Consider the following 24770-nt stretch of genomic DNA (forward strand, 5'->3'; position numbering starts at 1 on the left):
TGTAATGCCGATTATAGAACTTGGGCCACTGGCTATGTGCCTCTGGCTGTGTGTTTGGTGCTGGCCACTGTCTTGCACAGTTGCCGTCCAGCATCGAATATAGTGCAAAGCAAAGCATGCGAAAGTGGCAGATACGCGGACGTGATCAACACACACTTTTGTTGTCACTAGGTCGTCAATCCCCTCGTCGTCTTCACGTCGTCGATCTTACAGTCAATCTCGTGCTGCTGTCGCCATTCCGCCTTGGTCATGCCCTCGGGCATTCGTTCCACTGTCATCCTTCCGCCGCCCTCAATCTGTAGTCGCCACTCACTCGTCGCTATTCATGCAGTAGTGACGTTTTCTTAATCATGCAGTGCATGCCGCCATCGGTGTGCAGCTTTGGGCACTCCGTAGTCGCCATGCCGCGGTTATTGTCAGGCAGCCGTGGTTCATCGTACCTTATCTCGGAGCCTATGGTCGTATGATTATTCCGTCGTCATGATATGGTTGCCATCTCATTGCTGAATACCCACGACCCGTCACCAGAGGTGAAAAGTTTAGAACAGGTCACCAACAAAGAAGTACACAAGAAGTTGTCAACATAAGCCATTCCTGTACTGGGGGTGTACATTCAATGTGCTTTTAGGCCGTGCCTGCATCTAAACATTTGCGCCATTACGCTGCACCTGTCTGACGAGGATATGTTTGATTAAACATTGTATTGCTTGTGCATTATTACATTTTATTTGCATAAAGTAACACTTCATTTACGTCATTTTCTGCAAGCATTTCAGTCATTAGCGTTACATATGCATAATGTTTACTTTAACATTTGCGCAAACATCATCGAAAGCTTCACTTAACACCGATTCCCACATAAACGTTAAATCAGACAATTTTTATTCATTTCTTTTATTACTTCTTTTTTTTACACTCAAGGCCTTTGCAGGTTAAACTCCATCAGCTCAGTCAGTATTCTGCTTTCATGGTGATAAGGCAAAATTGAAGTGCAGTACAACTGATGCGTAGGGGCCTCAGTGCCATAAAATATAAGAGCAGGAGCATTCATCTTCATAGTGCAGACAATGTGGATTACGTATACAAATTGTGGAAGCAATATGCCACTGTTTACTTCATAAAGCATGTTATGCGACTTCTTTTCTTTCTTTCCTCCAGCAACAGGGACCAGCTATAAGCCCCGACTACTACAAATCATTTGTGCTTCGGAACATCGAGAAAATCACTGAATGCTGTTCAAGATATGTCTTTGTAATTGATGGCATCAGACGTCTTGGCTTCAGCATTGGACAGCATCTTATAATGAGGTACATTATTGGTGAATAGCATGGGTAGCATCACTTATATTGCTAGTGCTGTTTCTGCATGGTTTGAAAGTGTTAGAGTGGTGGAGTTTCTTGCAACTGCTCCATGCGGCTGCTATAACTTACTATTTTTTTTTACTCACACTTGCAGAGCTTCTGTCGATGGTGAAATTGTAACTCGTCAGTACACTCCTATCTCACCTCCGAGTGTCCTTGGCTTCTTTGAAGTCATAATCAAGGTGTGCCACAGGTGAAATTCTAAAAAAGTGTGCTGCATATAAGCAACAGGACCATTAAATGAGAAGACATTTCAGGATTTAACTTTTTACAATTCGTTATTGGTCACACCTGGAAGACTGCTTTGCTTCACACAGGTTTATCCCCAAGGAAGGATGTCAAAGTACATCAAGACACTCAAAGAAGGATGCTCTGTGGATTGGAGAGGTCCACTAGGAGGGCTAGACTACAAGCCTAATGTGGTAATGGCATTTCAATTGTTGAATACTTGCCATGTCATTCTCCTCACTTGTAAACCAAGACTTCTTAGGCAGAGTGTGTGTCATCTGCAGGCATATAGATGTGGCTGCCACTGCATTTTAGATGTTAGAACTTGCACTTCTAATGAATAATTCTGCGGAAACCCGCAATGTGGCGAGAAGTAATTAATCAAGGGAAAATGAGACGTCCACCCGAACGTAGCTAAGTGCTACAAAGGAAACCCATACAGGTTCCTCGAAAGAAAAGCTTCGCAGTTGAAGAAAAATTCTTCCTGGTTCGGGACTCGAACCCGGGACCACCGCCTTTCTGGGGCAGCCGCTCTACCATCTGAGCTAACCAGGCGGCTAGCAGATGGCAGGCGAAGTCAAATTTATCAACAACTCAGAAGCAAAGGCAAGAGTTCGACGTAATAGTTCTGCGGAAACCTGCGAGGTGGAGAGAAGTAATTAATAATGGGAAAATGAGAAGTCCTGGTCCGGGCTCGAGTCCCGGACCAGGACGAATTTTTCTTCAACTGCGAAGCTTTTCTTTTGAGGAACCTGTATGGGTTTCCTTTGTAGCACTTAGCTACGTTCGGGTGGATGTTTCATTTTCCCTTTATTAAGTTGCACTTCTATGTGCACTGTTTCAACTTTAAACAGTAAACGGTCAAGGGTTGCCTTGCAGCAAAAGTTCCACCACGCAAATGCTATATGTTGCAGTAACAATTTCTTGGTGTGTTAGGCAAACTGTGAATATGTCTGAGCTGCAAGTACAATGTAAAAATATTCATGTCCAAACTTCTGAATTGATACAGGTTTGTATGCAGCTGTATACTTAACTCTCATCACAAATCACCAAAAGTGTAAATTGTTCCTTTTGTTGTAAAAAAAGGGTCATGTCATCAGAATGCATGTTAACGCTGCAATGAAAGTCCCTGGCACTTTCAGTACCAAATGTGACCAGGAGGTTTTCAGTGTGCAAGTTTTGAGTACGCAAATTTTGAGTACTTAGAAAGCAATTTGGCACCTTCCCGTGGACTTCTTCCACCCTAAAGTTGTGTGCTTCCCTGCATTTTCCATCTATATTCAATGATGACTACAACAAAAAACTAAGATACATTGTTATGTCACCTAGAAAGGCTGACAAGACATTGCTATGAAGCTCAGACACCTAGCCTTTGTGTCCAACCTTTTATTTCAAAAGTCCAACCTTTTATGATATGCTAGTCATTGCATTTTCTATCAGAAAGTAATGACTTTTTTTTTTCATTGTGGCGAAATGCCTGTGCACCAGGGGCGTAGCCAGGGGGGGGGGAGGTGCTTATGGGGCTTCAGCCCCCCCCCCCTCGAAATTTTTTCATGCCGTCATGCACCGCCGACCAAAACAACCACGGCACCGGAAATCATTGTGGATTTTGTCCAGAATGTCTTTTTTACGCCTGAAAACACATTTCGGCACTAATATTGTGATTTCGGGCTCGATTTCGTGGCAACGTCCGTGCACCTGGAGTCACATAACACAAGGAACCCCCATTCGACCACAACGTTTCAAGGGCGTTTTGATGCCGAGCGGGCTCATTGCGGCATCTCGCGGAAGCCGTTGAATATACGGACCGCATGGATTTCAGTTCTGAAACTTTATGGGTATAAGGTTCTCGTAAACTTTTGATTCGAAAAGTACACTGACATTTCCAAATTCGTGCTTTCGATTTGCAATTCCGGAACTTTGTAGGTTTATTATTGTTATAAACCTTTGACGCCATAAGTGCATTGACTTTTCTAAAGTCATACATCGGACCATACAAAGACAAGCCAAATCAACACACTATCAGACAAGTTGACAAAGCACGCAGCAAGGTCCGATGAGACGAAGCATTTTAGTGGTTCATTTGTGCCCTCATGTCACAGAAGTATATCAACATTTTTTTCACCTGCGCCAAAGTCTCCATGTCAAGACACTAAAGCCAGCAAAGGTAACTACGTTCTTATTTATTTTTCTACTTTGACATTTATTCGCGAGGACACATTGATCCTCTTCAATTTTCTTGCTCTCACTACCCACGGGCTGCCGGAACCAGCCAGAGCGCATGCGTTTTTCTCATATTGCCATGACCACTGCATGGCGCAATTCAGTGCACTTTCGTTTTTCTCTGGCCAAGTGGATTTTCGCCTGGCAGAGTTCTGGATTGTTTCTGGCTAGCAGACGAGAAAAAGAAACAATGGTTGCCACCATCACTGTGGGAACTCGACGGATTGCAACGCGTTCGCTTGAGCGCAACCTCTCCGCAAAGTCTTGTCTCGCCAGTGTAGGATACAGAGCAGTATGCGTATGGTTCTCTGTGGACCAAGCATCTCACATTTTCTTCAATATTCCTTCGGTAGCCACATTAGGTGCCCAAAGTACACTCTTAAACAAATGTACACCCTTTTGGGTGTAGGCCTTAGCATTCTGTGATCTGTGATTGCACAACATGTTTATTTTCCTTGTTTGATGCATTATACACAGTTATTTTTTCTTAGATATGTAGATTTATTGGGGACTTATACGTATATTTAAATACTTGTTGCGAGGTGTTGTGTATACGTGCAGTGAACTTTATTTCCAGTGACACTTTCTTTGCCTTTTATCAAGCTGTGTCTTCCATTGTACCTTCGCATTTCTAATGTACGAGGGCGAGTCAAATGAAAGTTAGCCAACCCATCCCGTGCAATAATGGTTCAGTTCACTGTCTGTGAGCCATGCGTGTAGCACACAGGCATCTCTAATTTACAAAAGTGACACACAGGTATGAGGATAAATGTTCTTTAATTCTCTCATACACTGGGTTGAATAGCGTGGTGTTATGAGGTTTTTGACAACTGAAAGTGTTTCCCAAAAAGAAATTAGTCATCATATGGCTGCCGTGTACGTTGAACATTGCATTTCATTTGCCACTGTGAAGGGTTGGCGCAAATGGTTCAAAGAAAAATGTGAAAGTTGCAAAGACGATCCAAGACTGGGCCAAAGCCACCAAACAAACACCTTCAACACTATTGCAAAGGTTGATGAGCTGATTAGACAAGAAAGGAGGATAAGCATAGATGAACTGGCAGAGCATGTGAACATCAATCACAGTTCGGTTCACACCATAGCTTATAAACATCTCGGTTATCGGCTCTTTGTGCGCAATGGATGCCCAAGATTTTGAACCACCGCCAGAAGATGGAGAGGTTCGGCGCTGCTTTGACTCATCTGATCTGGTATCACAGTGAAGGTGCACGACTTCTTGTCTGCAGTTGTGACCAGGGATGAATCATGGTGCTACTACTATGAGTCTGAAACACGATGGCAAAGCTTACAGTGGAAACATTCGAATTCACCACCCCCAAAGAAAGCAAAGGCTGTCATTTCCGCTGCAAAAATGTTGGCTTTTTTTTTCGATCGTCAGGGGCCATTAGTGATCGACTTTGCTAAACCTGGAGAGACTATCAATCGTTTCCAATATTGTGAAACGCCCGATTGGCTGCGTGTCGCAGTCTAGAACAAACGATGTAGAAAATTGACGAATGAGGTCATCTTGTCCCACGACAATACCCATGCCCCCGTCGCTGATGTGGTTAATACAAAATTGCAACATCCGCCATACAGCCCAGACCTGTCGCCTTCCTACTTCCACATTTTGGGGCGATTGAAAAAAACAGCTCAAGGGAAGCTGACTCATGTTGGATGATGACGTGAAAGAGTCAAGTACAGACTTTTTGAAGCAGCAGCCCAAGGAGTTTTATTAGACGGGAATCGCGCGACTTGTTAGTCATTGGGACAAATGTCTAAATGCTCATGGAGACTACTTTTACATAAAGTACCCCGTTTGTCATACATTTGCATTGGCGCACTTTCATTTGACTCGCCCTCGTATATTTTGCAGAACTCCTGCTTTTTATATGTGCTTTCTGTTGCAAGTATAATTTTGGTGCAAAATGTAAGCAAGGTTCTTGAATGACAAAGTTTGATTAGAATATTTGTCCTTAACTTGTTCATTTCGCGGGCTTTACATATTTTATATCAGTGGCATGCACTGCTTTGCTGGTTTCGAACTGATATAGTTCTAAAGTTCGTGTGATATATTCTTCACTTATTAAATAGACAAAAAACACAGAAGCATTGATATAAGTTATTTCAGGCACGATTTCTGGGACATACAAATATATTCTTTTATGAAAAAATACATATTTCACTTGTCTTTGGCAATGGAAATGCAGTTATATTCATGTATTTGATCCTTCGACAAATGCTATAAGGAGGAGGCCGAGCTGCAAAGTGAGCCCCCCCCTCCCCCGAACGAAATTTCTGGCTACGCCACTGCTGTGCACAGTGTGGAAACCTAGCAGCACACTATTCCCATATATTGGAAACAGAACTATCACAGCAAGAAAATACAGGACACAGTAAGGAGACATACACAGCACTGTGTTTGTGTCCCCCTTACTGTGCCTGACTGGCGATCCTGAACTCTTGTTCCCTTGCCCGGCTATTCATCATTATTTTTGTCTTCTGCATATTCATCTTCAACCCCATTCTTACAGTCTCTCTGTTAAGGTCCTCAATAATTTGTTGTAACTCGTCTACAGTATTGCTGAATAGAACAATGTCATTGGCAAATCGAAGGTTTACTTCTAAGCCTTCCCACTTTAAAGCTTGAATATTTCTTCCAAGTATGCAGTGAATAGCATTGTAGAGATTGTCTCCCCTTGTCTGACCCCTTTCATTATAGGTATCTTCCTACTTGTGGAGAATTAAGGTAGCTGAGGAATCTCTGTAGATGTTTACCAGGATATTTACGTAAATGGTCTGTGCTCCTTGATTACGTAATGCCTCTATGACTGCTGGTATCTCTACTGAATCAAATACCTTTTCGTAATCTATGAAAGCCATATATAGAGGCTGATTGTACTCTGTGGATTTCTCGATTACCTGATTGATGACACGGTTGTGATCCATCGTAGAGCATCCCTTCCTGAAACCTGCCTGCTCCCTTGGTTGACTAAAGTCCTGTGTTGCCCTTATTCTATAGGAGATTATCTTTGTGAATATTTTATATAATACTGGGGTCTATAAGTTTTCAGTTCTTTAATGTCTACCTTTTTGTGGATTATTATAATGTTGGCTTTCTTTCAGTTTTCTGGAACACTAGCAGTTGATAGACACTCCTTATAGAGAGCCACCAGTTTTCCAAGCATTATGTCTCCTCCATCCTTGATTACCTTTAATCTATACCTCTTATTATGTTTGATTACTTAATGCTGTAGAATTCATCAGTGTTGCCAGCTATGTCCTTATGGATTAGGAATCCTACCCTGTATTGCTTCTTATCTGGACTGGGAGACCTCTGTAGCAGAGGACATAGCCGTTAGTCAGCACTATATAAGCCTCACCAGTTCTAATCTCACTAAGCCCATTGATATCCCAAACAATGTCTGCTAGTTACTCAGAGTCCTGCTGAGCTAGCCACACTCGACATATTTCGGGTGTTAAAGGTGCCAGGGTCAGTTTCCATTGGTGGCCTGTCCAGGTCCAGAGATTCTTAGCACCCTCTGCTGTGTTACAGGTCAGACCGCCGCCTTGGTCAAGTGCTCCGCAGCTGCTGGGGACTGAGGGCTATGGGTCAATTGTAGGAATCGTGAGGGAGGGAGTGGCTAAATACTGCACCAGGGAGGTCAATTCCTGTTCTGGTGAGGGAGTGTCCTTGTTGAAGCTTAATGGGCCTTCTTAATTTGGTTGTACCTGGATTAGTATAGCCTCACTTGCTCTCGGCATCTTTTGCCAGTTTCAGACGTAACTCCAAGCCAACAGATGTAGTGCACTGGAGGAGGTGAAATTCAAGCTCACCATCGCCAAAAAAACAAAGAAAAAAAACAAAAATAAAACACTTATAGGATTCGAACTTCCAACTATGGCACAGAGCTTCCGACATAGCTCTGTTAGATAATCCCATAGCCAGCAAGGCTACCTTGTAGCCAAAAAGTACAGCCCAGAGGGCCTGACATGCCTAAAAGATCCGTTGATTTATCCACCCTCTGTGGGTTTTGCTGATCGTCATAGGTCTCACGATATAGTGTCAATTCTCAGTAGTCCTAACATTGTGGTTCCCGAATCTCACGCACGCATGCAGCCTTGAACGCACCTAGGTACACAATATATTTTCGACGAATTTGAACAGTACTTAAAACGTCTGTGAAAAAAGAAAGTAAGAAAAAGGGAAAAGTTTTCAGCACTTACTGAGAAGCCCTGAGCCGCATATTGTCCACTTATTGTCATGTCTGTCTGCCTCTTGTCGCTGTTTGTATATGTATACCGAAACTTGCACCCCTGGGTAAATACTAAGAGTGGCGAGACAGGCCGCCAGAACAACATAGTTCTGAGCCTCGCATAAAGCAGACGACCTTGACAGTTCCTAGGTGTTTTTACCCTTTCTACAGCTTTGCGTAGCAACCTGGAGACTGATATCTGGTTAACCTCCCTGCCTTTCCTCTGCATCTCTCTCTCTCTCTACAGCTTTGGACAGCGCTTATACCAGAGCTAATGAGAAGGAAGAAATGGGGGGAACTGGCCCCTTAGTTTCCCGGGAATGCTTCGGGCCTATACGCTAAGAAGTCAGGAATGCTATGCCTCATTTAAGCTACAGTTGTGCCGTGTTCGATCAGTCAGACATGGTTTGTACATTTCACGTGTGAAAGCAATTGACGGCCCTGTTACCGCTGCACTCGCAATACAATTCCCGGGAATAAAAACAAAGCTACGCAAGAAAGAATAACTGCAAAACTAGATGAAAGCAATGGATGCAAATGCGATCGTTGTAAAAGTGATGAAAATCTGTGTGTTAACTTTACAAGTGGTGTCACTACGTGCTTTTTTTCTCATTCTTTACGTGAATACTGTAAAACCTTCTCATCACTTTTCTCTGTTCCTTTGTGCAGAAATTTTGCATCATCAAAGAAAGCCCGCTTTGGCAGCGCGCCTCTTACGTTGCTGCTTATAAATTCTTCAACATTTGTAGTGTTATGGAGTGTGCATTGCTAACATCTAGTCGCGTATTAGGTTCCCTGAATAAGTTTGCGAGATCTGTATAAGGAAGGTTCTATGTATGTAGGCTTACAAAGAGAGAATCGCAGCATGTGCAGATGTCAGGAATTTGTCCACATTATATTTTCTAGTGTTGTCACTAGAAAGTATGTGCAAGGTATGTCATTAGTGTAGTGCAAAGCTCTTTTCATAAAGCTTTCATGCCTAAAAGATCCGTTGACTTATCCACCCTCTGCGGGTTTCGCTGATTGTCATAGGTTGCATGATATAGTGTCAATTCTCGGTAGTCCTAATATCATGGTTTCTGAATCTGACGCACACATGCGGCCTTGAACGTGCCTAGGTACACAATATATTTTCGGCATACTTGAACAGTTATTTGAACATCGATAATTATGTTTGAAAGCAAATTCAGGGCTCCAATGTATGCTGCGTCACTGGCTGCTCTTTGATATTGATACCCACCCCACCACCACATGCTGGCCTTTATCATAGCTGTGCTAAAACCATTGCAGAACTCTGCTATAAAATGTTATACCAACCAGCCAAAGTCGCAACTCTCTGATTTTTCCACTTAATTTGTTCCGCATGAAACGCATGCATCAGGACTATGAAGCACTTTTTCAGTGCTGAAATCTGAATGGAACTATCACCGGCGATGGCAGTACACATTGAGATCACACTGTGGCACTTTCAAGCTGAGTCTGACTAGAGTAACGTATAGTGATCTGTGTTTTAGTCTTTAAAACATTGTACTTAACACTGCTTTGATTTTTCTCGAATTTTGCAGTGAGGTTGTATTACGGCGAAAGCCTTTCTAGGCTCATGGTGAAGTTTGTCAGCAGACCTGACCGCCTGAGTGTCTGCCGAAGCATCATGACTCCATATGAAGAAATATTAAAGAATGAAAAATGATTGATAGTGACAGTTAGTGAATGGTAACGGTATAATAGAGATTGGTGGAGGTTAATAATGACTAGTAATGACTCCAAGATGACCAATATGTCAAACGATGGCTTGTTATGACCACAATTGATTACAAATGACTAAGAATGCTTACTAGTGAGCAGTAAGGACTAATAATGACTTAACTGACAGTGCATGACAGTGCATGTTGAGCATATTACTAACAAGGCAATCAAATAACTTGGCTTTTTAAAACGCCGTCTGTACCTTGCAAACACACAAGACTTCGTGCATACATCTCCCTTATCAGAACAACCCTCAATTACGCCTCAATTATTTGGAACCCTCACACAGCTAACCTTTCTGATTGCATCGAATCAATTCAAAATAAGGCTGCCCACTTTATTTTGCGCTCCTACTCTCCATATCAAAGTGTGTCGGCATTCAAGCAGACCCTTAATCTTCTGGTTCTTGACACACGACTGAAATATTTCCGTCTGTCTTTTTTTCACTCCCTTTACTATTGTGGTTCATCATTTTCATCTGCTCTCATCTTACCGGCCCATTATCTGTCCACCCGCAATGACCATGTATGCAAAGTGTCTCCCATATTTGCTAGGACCAAAAAATTCTAAAATTCCCCTTTGGTGTTATCAGTGAATGAATGGAACGCCCTACCTCAAGATATTGTAACAATCGCTGACCCGTCTGCCTTCCAATCAGCCCTGCGCACATTTTTAAATGTATAAAATGTTCAGCTGCCACTTCTTGACTGGCCTGTGTTATATATATGTATAATTTCTAAATGTCCATTTACCCGCACCCACCTGCCACTTGTGCCTTCTTGAAAAGTGCCACGTACAGCAAATATGAATTGTACCATGTACTTTTTTTCCAAAGTGTTTCTTCTACCGAAATCTGTGCTTGATTGTTGCCTTCAGTCATTTTCATTACAATATCATGTGTGAATTGTATCCCCCCCTATGTAATGCCTCTCGGGGCCTTTAGGGTATTGAAAATAAATAAATAAATAAATAAAAACTAATTTGTAATGACTAGTACAATGTTTAACATCAACTTGTAACGACTACAATTGATTGGAAACGACTAAAATGCTTAGTAATGACCAGTAATTACTAATAATGACTGAAATGACTTGTAATGACTACTAATGACTGCCAAATGACCAATATGTCGAACAACGGCTAGTAATGACAACAATTGATTACAAATGACTAAAAATGTTTAGTAGTGAGCAGTAATGACTAATAATGACTGAAATGACCAATATGTCTAATGACAACTTGTAATGACTACAATTAATTAGAAATGACTAAAAATGCTTAGAGATGACCAGTAATGACTAATAATGACTATGATATGACCAACATGTCTAATGACTTCTAATGACCACAATTGATTACAAATGATTAAAAATGCTTAGTAGTGAGCAATAATGACTAAAAGAAAGAAGAGGTGAATGATAAGAGGAGGAAGAGTAGGCTTTCGCCGTTCACCTCTTAGAAGAGATCTTAAGAGACCCTGTAATTTTTTATGGTCCAAATCATTCAATATAACACTTGGCACTATTGCATTCCTGGTTTGTCATGGAAGAAATGTGAAGTTGTTTTGTGCTAAGCCTCTTGCATAAGTGGTGTCCAAAACATGTCAGCTATGATGTAATCTGGTTGGTTTCATCATCTCCTGTAGAGCAAAGCATTGCTCTCAAGATTACTTAGCATTACTTGCTGGAAGGTGCAATGTAAACATCATGAGAGGCATGAATAAGGCATCATCATCATCACCAGCCTGGTTATGCGCACTGCGGGGCAAAGGCCTCTCCCATACTTCTCCAACTACCCCGGTCATGTACTAATTGTGGCCATGTTGTCCCTGCAAACTTCTTAATCTCATCCGTCCACCTAACTTTCTGCCGCCCTCTGCTACGCTTTCCTTCCCTTGGAATCCATTCCGTAACTCTTAATGACCATCGGTTATCTTCCCTCCTCATTACGTGTCCTGCCCATGCCCATTTCTTTTTCTTGATTTCAACTAAGATATCATTAACTCGCGTTTGTTCCCTCACCCAATCTGCTCTTTCTTATCCCTTAACGTTATACCAATCATTCTTCTTTCCATAGCTCGTTGCGTCGTCCTCAATTTAAGTAGAACCCTTTTCGTAAGCCTCCAGGTTTCTGCCCCGTACGTGAGTACTGGTAAGACACAGCTGTTAATGAATAAGGCAAGTTATATTAAACAATCAGAATCACAAAATGCAACATTTCTGCAAAGTTTGAGCAAACTAAATGCAGCGTTAAGCATGAATGTAAGAAAAAAAAAATTTCGAGGGAGAATTTACACATATTTTTGAACTTCTGGGAGCTATCACATGCTTCTTGCGCTTAAACGGATCATGCTTAGCTAAAATATGAAGGTTGGCAAATTTTTATAAAGTAGGCATGTGCGAATAGTGAAATTTGCTAATTGAATCAAATACAGCTGTTTGTAAAGCATGGGCTTTGAATATCGAATTGAATATTTTATTACTTCTAAACAAAGTAAAACATAAAAGCTCCTGTTTAGTCTGTTTAGTAACAAAAGGCTTATTTACATTGTTGGATACATTTAATGCCATCATCTAGCGGATTTTCGCTAATTTGAAAAGCTTGTACAAATGAGAACAAAAGAAACGTGACTGAATCTGGTATGCCATGACAGTGACAGTCATTCAAGCAACAAAAAGCACGTCAGCAGATGCACATAGAACTGTAGTGCTCGTTGAAGGAACGAAGCGTATTACCATACAGTACTGCATGCCATTTCATATAATAAGTAAAAGCAAATTTACTTATTATATGAAATGGCATGCAGTACTGCATGGTAATACGCTTCATTCCTTCAATGAGCACTACAGTTCTATGTGCATCTGCTGACATGATTTTTGTTTCTTGATTGACTGTCACTGTGATGGCATGCCAGATTCAGTCATGTTTCTTTTGTTCTCATTTTATAAGCTGCTTAAGGCGAGATATCCAAATTTAAAAACTGCTAACTACTGTGCATAAATGATTTCCTTTATGCATTTGCTCACATACTTGTGCTTCTACACGGCAGTCACAGCTCTCCTGCAGAAGAATCATTCGTAAGACTTTCTGCTTGCACCAGTTTTTCCTCCTGTAGACTTAAAAAATTCTTTGTCCCTTAGCATATGAAGAAAACGAATATCAGACAACTTTTAATAATAAATTCTTGAATAGAATACAAGTAAAATAGTTCTTGCAATTTGATTTATATTCAACATTTTGAATATTCACACACCCTTACTTATAAGATATTGTTACGAAGAGTTGTGAAGAAATGGTTTTATTTACTGGAGATGAACGATGATCGTAGCGCGATAGTAGCGCAGCTCGGCCTCCCAAACTCCTCATTCTCGTCTTCTCTTCTTTCTTCTTGTCCGTGCCTTTCGTATCTGTTACATTTCCCCGCAAGCGGACGAAGCCCGTGGGGCGAGTCAGGATGGACAAGCAGGGTTGAAAGGCTTCAGGTGAGCAATATGAGTCAGCTGAGTTCTGCTTGATCGCCGACCATTGCACAGTAGGCGAGCTATGACGTCAGTGAGTTCACTGAGGCGGTCCACAACTACAAATGGGCCTGAATATTGTGACAAGAACTTTCGGCACAATCCACACTTGCATTGCGGTGTCCAAAGATGGATCAAGTCACCTTTTTCCAACGATACTTGTACGTGGCGGTCGTCGTATCGCTCTTTCGAACGACTTTGCGAGGCCAGAGTACGAAGACGAGCTATTCGACGGGTTTCTTCGACGAGACACAAAGTCTTCGATACAGAATTGTCACTGTGCAGAACAAAGGGCAAGAAAGTGTCCAGAGGGCTTCGCGGTAACCTTGCATACAGGAGATAAAATAGGCTATAGTTTGTGGTTTCGTGTTTTGCCGTGTTGTATGCGTAAGTGATGAAGGGCAGCACGTCGTCCCAGTTTTTATGATTGGAGGAGACGTACATGGCACGCGTGTTGGTCAGCGTTCTGTTTGTCCTTTCAACGAGGCCATTGGTCTGTGGATGATACGTCGTGGAATGACGTAACTGTGAAGTGCACAAACGAAGTAACTCTTCAATGGCATCAGCCGTGAGCTGGCGACCACGGTCGCTGATGATGACACGTGGTGGGCCATGACGAAGGACCACGAAATGCAGCAGGAAGACTGCCACGCAAGCGGCGGCGGAATACGGTATGGCTGCAGTTTCTGCATACCGTGTAATATGGTCTACACAGAGAATTATCTAACGGTTTTTGTTGTTAGATAACGGGAATGGACCCAAAAATTCAATGCCTACTTGCTCGAACGACGTACTGGGCAGTGTCAATGGCCGAAGGGGACCCGGGGCTGCGGTGGTCGGTCGCTTGTGACGTTGGCACGTTTCACAACTAGTGACATAGCGCTTGGTTGTTTCGTACATCTCGGGCCAGTAAAAGCGCTCCTGCGTGCGGTGAAGCGTTCGTACGAAGCCGAAATGGCCGGATGTCACATCGTCATGCATGGCGCGTAGAACGTCGGAGCGAAGACTCTCGGGGACAACAAGCAGAAAACGTGCTCCATGCCCGGAGTAATTAGTTTTGTAAAGTAATTTATCACGGACAGTAAAGCGACCGCTGCCTTGAGAAGTACGGGCGGCGACAAAAAGCGGATCGAGGGTAACATCACTCCGTGGTTCTCTCTGAAAGTCTGCCGCGTCAAGGAACGTAGAAGTAACAGCAGCGAGACAGTCGTCAAAATTCTCAGCATCGCAGTCGGTAGCCGCAAGAGGAATCCAAGAGAGGCAGTCTGCGTCAGCGTGACGATGGTCACTCTTGTACGACACCACAAAGTCGTATTCCTGGAGGCGCAGCGCCCCACGTGCGAGGCGACCAGAGGGATCACGCAAACCGATCAGCCAGTATAATCTTGAATGGTATACCGTAAAGATAACACCGAAACTTCTGTATGGCGAAAACAGCTGCCAGGCATTCCTGTTCCGTAACCGTATAATTGCGTTCACATTTGCTCAGGCAATGGCTGGCATATGCGACATGTTCTGTGCCACTGTGACGTTGTACAAGCACCGCTCCTATCTCAATTCCACTAGCATCGGTGTGAACTTCAGTCGGGCAAGATGGATCGAAGTGACGCAGGAGGGGTGCTGACGTTAGTATAAACTTCAGTTGAGAGAATGATGCGTCACACTCTGGTGTTCAATTAAAGGATGCATTTTGTCGCAAAATACTTGTCAACGGGTGAACGATGTTGGCAAACCGGGGAACAAAGCGACGAAAATACGAACATAGGCCAATGAATGAGCGGAGTTCTCGTGCTGACTGCGGTGGCTTGAAGGAGCTCACCGCTTCAATCTTACGAGGATCGGGTCTGACGTCATCCTTGTCGACTAAGTGTCCCAGGACCAGTGTTTGACGTTCGCCAAAGCGACATCTTTTTTCAGTTTAGAACCAGTCCAGCTTTCTCGATGCAGTCGAGAACAAGGCTGAGGCGTTCGTTATGTTCTTCAAATGTGCGGCCAAAGATTACAACATCATTGAGGTAACACATGCATATCTCCCACTTTAGACCACGTAGTACTGTGTCCATGAATCTTTCGAAGGTGGCAGGAGCATTGCAAAGGCCAAAAGGCATAACATTAAATTTGAATAGGCCATCTGGAGTAACGAAAGCGGTCTTTTCCTTGTCGGCAGGGTCCATAGGTATTTGCCAATACCCCGATTGCAAATCAAGTGTTGAGAAGTAAGAAGCAGCGTGTAAGCAATCAATGACGTCATCTATTCGCGGTAGTGGATAGACATCCTTCTTCGTCACTGTGTTTAGATGTCTGTAATCTACGCAGAATCTCCAGGAGCCATCTTTTTTTCGGACGAGGATTACTGGGGCTGCCCATGGACTAGACGACTCTTGAACGACACCTTTGTTCATCATCTCCTTGACTTGCTCTGCAATAACTTTTGGCTCGGAGGATGACACTCGGTAGGGCTTCTGGCGGATGGGGTGTGCTGAGCCGGTATCTATTCTGTGACGAGCTCGGGACGACGGTACATGAAGGGGTGCATCTCCATGCGTAAAGTCGAATGCAGCCTCATGCCTGGCAAGGACATGTACCAGTGCTTGCCGTTCCGATGTACCGAGAGCCTTGCTGATCATTCCACGCATTAGCTCTTCAAAACGGTCATTATCGCAAGGAGAGCAAGCTGTAGAGACGTCCGTAGTTAGTGCCGCTATTGAGTTACATGCGGCTTCATCGAAGAGAGCGATTTTCATACCGCGAGGAAGGACAACCGGCGTGGCGGAACAGTTCAGCGCCCACAATGTGGTGACTCCTTTTGTCATGCACACGACAGAGCAGGGCACAAGTATATCCTTTTTAGCGCAGTTTATGCGGAGAGGCCTAACTACAAGGTCAACACAATCAGCGTCAACAGTAGTTGCAGAAACACGAACAGGCGTCAGGCACCACGATGATGCAATCACTTCATCAAGAACACTGAGTGTGTCAGTGTCCCTGTCTTCGCCACGCGAGCTTTGTTCGGAATCTGCTGATATAATTAACTTGTTCAATGATATTTCGCCACAACCACAGTCCACGGAAGCGCCGCACTGTTCAAGAAAATCGATACCAAGAATAACATCGTGCGAACAATGAGAAAGAACAAGGAATTCCGACACAAAAACTTTCCCAGCCAACAAAACACTCACAGAACAAACACCAAGGGGATGAAGCCACTCGCCGCCTACTCCATGAAAGGTAGTACCGTCGTTCCAAGAAAACATAACTTTGTGGCCTCGACGGTTTTTGAAAGCGAGGCTCATCACACACACTGTCGCACCAGTATCAACTAACGCCATGGTCGGTATTCCGTCAATCGAGACATTCACTTTGTTTTTGAGCATCACAACAGGCAGAGGTATTTCTTGCAAAGACCGTTCGGCGACCTCACCTCCATTGGTCGTGGATGCTAGTTTCTCGGCGGCGGTGATGAAGAACGGCGCCGAGGGGACAGAGAGCGATGGGGACGGTTATTTGGTGGCGTCAAACTCCGCTCAGAAGCTGGCGAATCGCTGCGTCTGGTCTCGTGTGAGAAGTGGTCTATTGGAAGCAAATTGGTTGTCCGCAAGTCATATGAAGTACGGGTTCTGGGTGGTGAGAACATCGGTGGTGTCCTTCGTGATTGACGGCCTTGGCGACAATACCGAGCTATATGGCCTGTGGAACCGCAGTTGTAGCACACGGGAGGGTTGCGGTTCACAGCATCTTCCTCGAAACGAATGCTAGGCTGCTGCGGGCAGCGAGAAAGTTCTTTGTCATGTGGATAACGTGTCTGTGCGGCTCGCTGAAATCCATTATATCGTTCATAAGTCACGTCGTGGTAGTAGGCTCGGTGCTGTTCTTGTCGCGGCCTGACAGAAGTCACAGGGCCTCGGAGGTAAAAACGCGGCTGCTCTTGTTGTGGCCGAGCGTCATAAGTAGGGCCTCTGTCGTAGAGACGTGGCTGCTGTCGGGGTGCGAGTTCATAATGCTCAGTGCCCCTCGCCGCGGGATACGGGGAGAAGGATGCCACGTTTGGCTCGAAATCTGGTGGTAGGCGGAAGCTATGAGTGCCTGGATGTGTCACTTGCGCGTGCAGGCTGAGCTCTTCCTGAACTATGTGTCGGATCGTTGATGCAAGATCGAGGGGCTGGTTGCTGTCCACGCTTGCAACTGTCGTCACATTGGCTAGCGCGCCAAACTTCGGCGTGATGCGCCTCGTTTTCAGTTGCTAGAAAGTACGACAGTGCCGAATGATGTCAGCGACGGAAGCCAGGTTGTCTTTTGCGATGAGGAAATTATAAACGACTTCGGCAATTCCTTTCAGGATGTGCCCAACTTTGTCTTCCTCAGACATTCCAGAGTCCACCATCCTACACAGTTTTATTACCGCCTCAATTTAAGTCGTGCAGGTTTCGCCTGCCACTTGCGCACGTTGCAGTAGCGTCTGTTCTGCCCTTTTCTTTTTCGTCGCAGAGTCGCCGAATCGCTCTTTGATTTCGGAAACAAATCTTCCCCATGTTATGAACGTTTCCTTGTGATTATCGAACCACAACAACGCAGTATCCATTAGAAAGAACACGACGTTCGAAAGCTGAGAAGCACTGTTCCACTTGTTGGCGGCACTCACCCGGTGATAATGGATGAGCCATTCCTCGACGTCTTCATCCGATCTTCCGGCGAAGGGACGCGCATCTCTTATTTGTAGAACGGAACTTGTCGGCGCAGCTGTTGGAATGGGCCGTTGTTCGTCTGCGTCGTGGGACATATTCAACTCCGATAGATTTGGTGGGAGTCCAGCAAAGCGACCGCTCCGTCGAAGAACTTCTGGTTCAGCCTCCGTCTTCGGGTGTCGATTACCCCGCACCTTCCACCACACCTGTTATGAAGTGTTGCAAAGAAATAGTTTTATTTACAGGACATGGACGATGATCGTAGCGTGATAGTAGCGCAGTTCGGCCTCCCAAACTCCCCGTTCTCTTCGTCTTCTCTTCTTTCTTCTTGTCCGTGCCTTTCATGTCTGTTACAATAATTTAATTTGATGCTAAATTTTGGTCTCAATATGCCTGAACTAACACGCGACTCTGCTACCTGTGCCACAATACTTATTTTTTTTGTCTGTGCATGCATTTTATTCTGGTGTGCTCAAAACGTTTTCACTCAGATAAGCAACATTGGAAAAATAAAGCTGTATTTGAAGTGGGGCTTACTGGCAGTCTGCTGTTTCCCATGCCTCAACAGCACAATTCGGCAATCAGTGGTGCCCACTTACTGCAAAACCAAGGCCTGCATTTTCTATGCAGCTCTCCAGTTGCTATTGTTGTGAAAAAAGTGGTACTTGTTCTTTTAGCACAGTGCCTCATACGCTGTTTCTTTGTGCACCGTGAAATGCAACATATTCTGGTTTTGCACTTTCAGTCTACTCAGATGTCTCTATATGTAGCTGCATGTTATGATCTCGCGTAATTGTTTGCCATTTGTATGCTCTTGCCTAATGTTCATTCAAGCAACAGTCCCAAGTAAAATTCCCTATTTCAGCACAAGCACATGCTACTGCTTGCTGCTGGTACTGGGATTGCACCAATGATCCAGGTCTTGCACCACATTACAAGTTCAGACGAAGATTACACCATGGTTCGCTTGCTTTTTGGTATAGCAAAGTACAGGGACATATACCTGAAGAATGAGCTCAATCAACTCAAAGCCTTCTGGAATGTCAGCATTCTGTACTGCCTGAGTGATGTAAGTACAAAGGTAATTAGAATGTCTATCGCTGTCATTGCAAGACCACTGAAATTATACTAAGCAATAGATAGGAACTGTCAACCATGATTAGGACCTCAGTGATATCTGAGCTTGAGTTTGATCATTTGGTCGCACATGGTATGGCTTTGTTGGAAAAATAGTACAAAAATGTGCTATGAAAACAGAGTGCATAGCAGTAGTGTACTGTGTGCTCGTTTATATCTTGCTTCTTGCACTGTTTTCTAAGTAGAATCTCAACGACACATAGAAGTCAGAGAGAGCAATCTTGAAGCAGTTTGTAAACAGACAAGTGTGGCATGTAGACCATGTGCCGACAATCATGTATGAAAAGTATCAAACTGCTGCACATCATGAAAACAGCTGAAATTTGAAACCAAAGCCCATGCATCCTTCCTCTCAAGGGAGTCCCGCCTCCTGTCAGAAAATCAAGGTCACATGCATAAAATACCTTTACATTAGAAGCGCTGCCTTCAGTGCCACAGGGCATGTGATTTCGGTGAATGATTTAATGCAGAACACTGATAACTGCCACTTGAGTACTACGTGTATCTGTCTCTCTCTCTTTTCTGCCTGTGTTTATCATGCACTATGCATCTGAAGTCAAGATGTACCAACTCAAAGAATTCGTAAAGAAAGAATTTAGCGAGTTGACATTGCAGCGACACTGCTTTATTTTTCATCAGTGCTTCTTTGACGGTGCGGACCGTGCGCTCTGCTACCCTGTTAGACTGCTGATACTAAGGAGCAGTTGTTACGTGACACACATGGTTGTCTCAGAAGGATATCTTTGTCACTGCACTGATAAATTACGGTCCATTATCGGACATGACCGTGTGAGGCAGGCCGAAACGGGCGAAAATGCTCTGAAGCACTTCTACTGTGGTATCAGCCTTCGCAGTTTTGAGTGGCACCGCCTCTATCCATTTCGTCCCCGCGTCCACCAAGACAAGGATCATATGCTGTTCCACCGGACCAGCAAAGTCGGTGTGCAGCTTTGACTAGCGCTTGTTGGTTACCAGGCAACTTGAAGGAACCTGAGCCGCAGTAAGTGCTGCACACATCGTGGACAACTTTTTACCGGGCTCTCAATATCTTGATCCAGCCTTGGATACCAAAACACTGTACAAGCAAGGCTGTTCATTGCTGTCGTGCCTGGATGGGTTTCATGCAACTATTGCAGCATGAAGGAATGCAAAATAATGCAGTGCCCCCAATAAACTAATCCGTCACTCACTGTCAGCTCATGTCTATGAGTGAAGAAAAGGTTGAAAACACTGTTGTTCTGCACTCAACTCTCTTGGCCAGCCATGCAGAATCCACGTGTTTACTTGGGAAGCAGTCAGTCTTTGGCACTGTTGGCTGCTAGCTTCCAGAGACAGCGAAAACTTGTTCAATGCTTGTGCATGCAGCACACTCCTCGGATGTATTTTCTCCTGCGTTTTCTAGACTAGGTAAAGGTAAGTGGCTCAAGGCATCCATTAGTGTTTAGCTGTCCTTTCCGATAATCCAATTCATATTGATACGTGGACAAGAGTAACGCCCAGTGTTGAGTCCTTGCTGCGGCCATTTGTGGAATAGGCGTTTCCTGGTGAAAAAGCCCGGTGAAAGGCTTGTGGTCAATTACCAGTGTGAAACGGTTGCCAAAAAGATAATCCCGAAACATGGTCACACCAAAAGGTAAAGCAAGCCGTTCCTTTTCCAACTGCGGGTAGTTTCTCTCGGTTGCTGTCAATGTTCTCGACCGGAAACCTATCGGGAAATCTTTACCGTTGATGCGATGAGAGAGCACTGCACGCAAACCGTACATCAATGCGTCACATTCAAGCCTAAGTGGCTTACGTGGGTCATAATGAATGACAAAGTTTGTCTTCTTCATAGCATTCTTCACTTCTTGAAATGCACTTTCGCGTGCCCCAGCTTCCCGCTGTTCCATCGAAAACTGCTGGGCAATATGCCATGCCTTGGTGTCGTCAGTCTTCAGCAGAAGGTTATGCCGAAGTAGAATGCCATAATCTAATCTTTGGTAGGAGGTGCTGTCGTGACGTCCGCCGCAGTGCTCCTACATGACATCACGACGACGTGGGAAGGAGCCGAGTTACGCCTCCTAAATTATTCTTTCTCTGTGACCAGTCCCTGGGCATTTGTTCGTGCACCTACATCATCTCAGCTACAACTGGCCTGTTAGTTTAACACTCTGTGAAGTACAAGATAAGCGACTGTCATCGTCGTCAGCCTATCTTTATGTCCACTGCTGGACGAAGGCCTCTCCCAGCAATCTCTGATTACCCCTGCCTTGCGCTAGCTGATTCTAACTTGTGCCTCAAAATTTCCTAATTTCATCACTCCACCTAATTTTCTGCCATCCTCGACTGCATTTCCCTTCCCTTGGCATCCATTCTGTCTCTAATGGTCCACCGGTTATCCACCCTACACATTATATGGCCTGCCCAGCTCCCTCTTTTTTTTTTCTCTCTCTCTTAATGTCAACTAAAATATCAGCTATAGCCGTTTGCTCTCTGATCCACACTGCTCTCTTCCTGTCTCTTAATGTTGCACCTGAGTGAGTGAGTGAGTGAGTGAGTGAGTGAGTGAGTGAGTGAGTGAGTGAGTGAGTGAGTGAGTGAAGAAACTTTATTGCAGGTCCGGCGAGGACGCGAACTCGTCGCGCACCCGGCTAGTCCCACGTCGGGACCGGCAGGTCTAGCCCACCGGCCCGGTCGTGGGCACGCCGGACAGCCAGGATTTACTTTTCTAGAGCGGGGCTACGCAGAAGCGAGTCCCACTCCTCCTTGATGAACTTGGGGTATGTTGACCCCCACTCTCAGAGCATGTGCGCTAGAGTGGAGGTCTGCCCGCAGGAGGGGCAGGCGTCGTCGCGATACACGTCCGAGTAAGCCTCGTGAAGAACGGACAGACACGGATACGTGCTGGTCTGCAGAAGCCTAAGCGAAACGGCTTGCGCCCTATTCAACTTGGGGTGAGGGGGTGGAAAGACCCTTCTAGACATGTAGAAGAATTTAATAATCTCGTTGTGAGTAGCGGGAGCGTCCCTGTGGCCGTAGGGAGGAGGGGAGTCGGTGCTTCTTGCAGAGGAAGCGCAGTCGGTGAGGTCACACGCAGCCTCGTGAGCAGACTCATTGATGTTGGGGGAGCACCCACGACCGACCCTACGTGAGTGGGAAACCGGTGGATTGAATGATGCGTGAGAGCATATCGACTCGAGCTGCTAAGAAGACGAGCAGCTTGCTTGGCGATGCAACCCTTCTGAAAAGCCCTAACTGCCGTTTTGGAATCGCTATATATCTCGGACCCACGACCGTCTAGCAGGGCGAGGGCGATGGCAGCTTGCTCGGCGACTCCGGGGTCTGAAGTGCAAATGGAGGCGCTATTGGAAATCTTGCCGCTGGAGTAGACCACAACGATGGCAAAGGTCTTCCCATCGCTGTACTCCGCGGCGTTGACGAAGCTTGCTCTAATGTCTCGTTGCTTGATCTGTTTGAGGATGGCTGCTGCTCTGGCCTTGCGTCTGCCCTCGTTATGGACGGGATGGACATTTTGGGGCACAGGGGCCACTTTGAACTTGTCTCAAATGCACCTAGGGATTGGGGTACTGACCATCGGGAATCCCGCAGGTTGGTAACCCAGCTCTTCGAGGATGTGTTTACCTGCCTAACATTTTTTTCATTCCATCGCTCTTTGTGCAGTCCTTAGCGGATTTCTAGCTTCTTTGTTAACCTTGAAGTTTCTGCCCCATATGTTAGCACTGGTAGAATGCAGTGATTTTACACTTGTCTTCAATGACAGAGGTAAGCTTGCAGCCATAATTTGGTAATGCCTGCTGTATGCACTCCAACCCATTTTTATGCTCCTGCAAGTTTTCTTCTCATTATCAGGGTCCCCTGTGAGTAATTGACCTAGATAAACATTCTTCTGTACATACTTTAGAGGCTGACTGGCGATCATGCTTGTTCTCTTGCTAGGCTGTTGAATATTATATTTGTCTTTTGCATATTAATTTTCAATCCTACTTTTAAACTTTCTCGGTTAAGGCACTCAACCATTTGTTGCAATTCATCCCCAGTGTTGCTGAACAGGACAATGTCACCAGCAAACCAAAGGTTGTTGAGATATTCGCCATTGATCCTTATTCCTAAGCCTTCCCAGTCTAACAGCATGAATGCTTCTTCTAAGCATGCAGTGAATAACATCGGAGAGATTGTGTCCCATTGCCTGTTGCCTTTCTTGATAACTAATCTACTTATGGAGAATCAAGGTAGCTGTGCAATCTTCGGAGATATTTCCAAAGATAGTCAGATATGCCTCCTGTACTCCTTAATTATAAATGCCGCCATGACTGCTGTTTTCTCTACTTAATCAAATTCCTTTTCATAATCTATGAAAGCCATATAGAGAGGTTGATTTTACTCTGCAGATTTATCAGTTACCTGATTGATTACATGTATGTGATCCATTGTAGCATATCCCTTCCTGAAGCCAGCCTGTTCTCTTGGTTGACTGAAATCAAGTGTTGCCCTAATTCTACTGGAAATTATATTGGTGAATATTTTATACAATATTGAAAGCACCTTAATAGGCCTATAATTAATTTATTCTTTAATGTTTCCCTTCTTATGGATTAGTATGATGTTGGCATCCTTCCAGCTCTCTGGTACACTTGAATTTGTGAGGCATTGCATATAAAGGGCTGCAAGCATTTCAAGCATACTCTCTCTACCATCTTTGATTAAATCGACTGTTATTCCATCTTCTCCTGCCGCTTTTCCCCGGTACGTCTTGCAAGGCCCTTCTGACTTAATCATTAGTTAAAGAGGAGCTTCTGTACCCTGTTCATCACTACTTCCAATGAAGGTTGCATAACTGCTCTGGGTACAAGTCAGTATAGAATTCTTCTGTGGCCTTTACTAAATCATCGAAATTGCTGATGACATTACCCTGCTTATCCTTCACTGCATACATCTTGTCCTGTCCTCTGCAGAGCTTTATCTCACTGATTTCATGCTGTGGCCATTTTAATGTGAATAGCATTCCTTGCCTACTTCAGCCATATTGAGTCTATCAACCTATCTATATAACCTCTTTCGCCAACCCAGTGACCCAAGTTGTCTACCTGCTGGGGCTGCTGGGTATATGCCTCCTGGTTGAGATGCCGTCATAGTTGTTCCACTGTCGTCATTCCAGCCTTGTGATCTTACTCTCGTTGTACCGTCATCATCCCGCCATCTACCCCGACCGAGTCGCCCGAGTTGTCTAATAGCTTAGGCCAGTAAGTATGGGCTCGTGGTCATTGCATCGCCGTCATTCCAGCTATGTCATATGACACTTGTCATGCTGCCGTCATCATATAATTGTCATGCATTTGTTATCACATTGCCATAGTGTTGCCATCGTGGTCGTTCAGTCATCATAATCCCAGATTCGTGATCCGACTCCCGTCTTGCAGTCGTGGTTGCACCTTCTACTCTGAACCAGTGGTCCAAATAGCCTGGGTCAACAGATATGTGTTCAGGGTCGTCATGTCATCATGGTCATTGCATCATCACTCCAGCTTTTTCATCCGACTCTCATCAGACCATCGTCATCATGCCATCGTTGTCATATCGTCACCACACTGTCGTTTTAGAGCGCAGCTCTTAAGTGCCCGT

General features: G+C 44.6%; 1 protein-coding gene across 9 annotated transcripts in view; it reads left to right on the forward strand.

The window, feature by feature from the left end:
• Window positions 1-24770, forward strand: part of LOC126539349 (NADH-cytochrome b5 reductase-like) — a 40182-nt gene that overhangs the window by 5019 nt on the left and 10393 nt on the right. For 3 of the 9 annotated variants that reach the window (XR_008614305.2, XM_055075526.2, XM_050186172.3), the window contains exons 2-5: window positions 1159-1307; window positions 1456-1543; window positions 1679-1783; window positions 18880-19083. Coding sequence is in view for 8 of the 9 variants with exons in the window: in XM_055075526.2 (XP_054931501.1) it covers window positions 1159-1307; window positions 1456-1543; window positions 1679-1783; window positions 18880-19083 (546 nt within the window). In the remaining variant the exon portion in view is untranslated. Of the gene's footprint in view, window positions 1-1158; window positions 1308-1455; window positions 1544-1678; window positions 1784-18879; window positions 19096-21747; window positions 21912-24770 lie in introns of those variants that run through there. The other 6 variants (XM_055075523.1, XM_072285270.1, XM_050186170.3 and 3 more) reach the window with 4 other exon arrangements.

Source organism: Dermacentor andersoni, chromosome 11 (assembly GCF_023375885.2).
Source record: "Dermacentor andersoni chromosome 11, qqDerAnde1_hic_scaffold, whole genome shotgun sequence".
NCBI lineage: Eukaryota > Metazoa > Arthropoda > Arachnida > Ixodida > Ixodidae > Dermacentor > Dermacentor andersoni.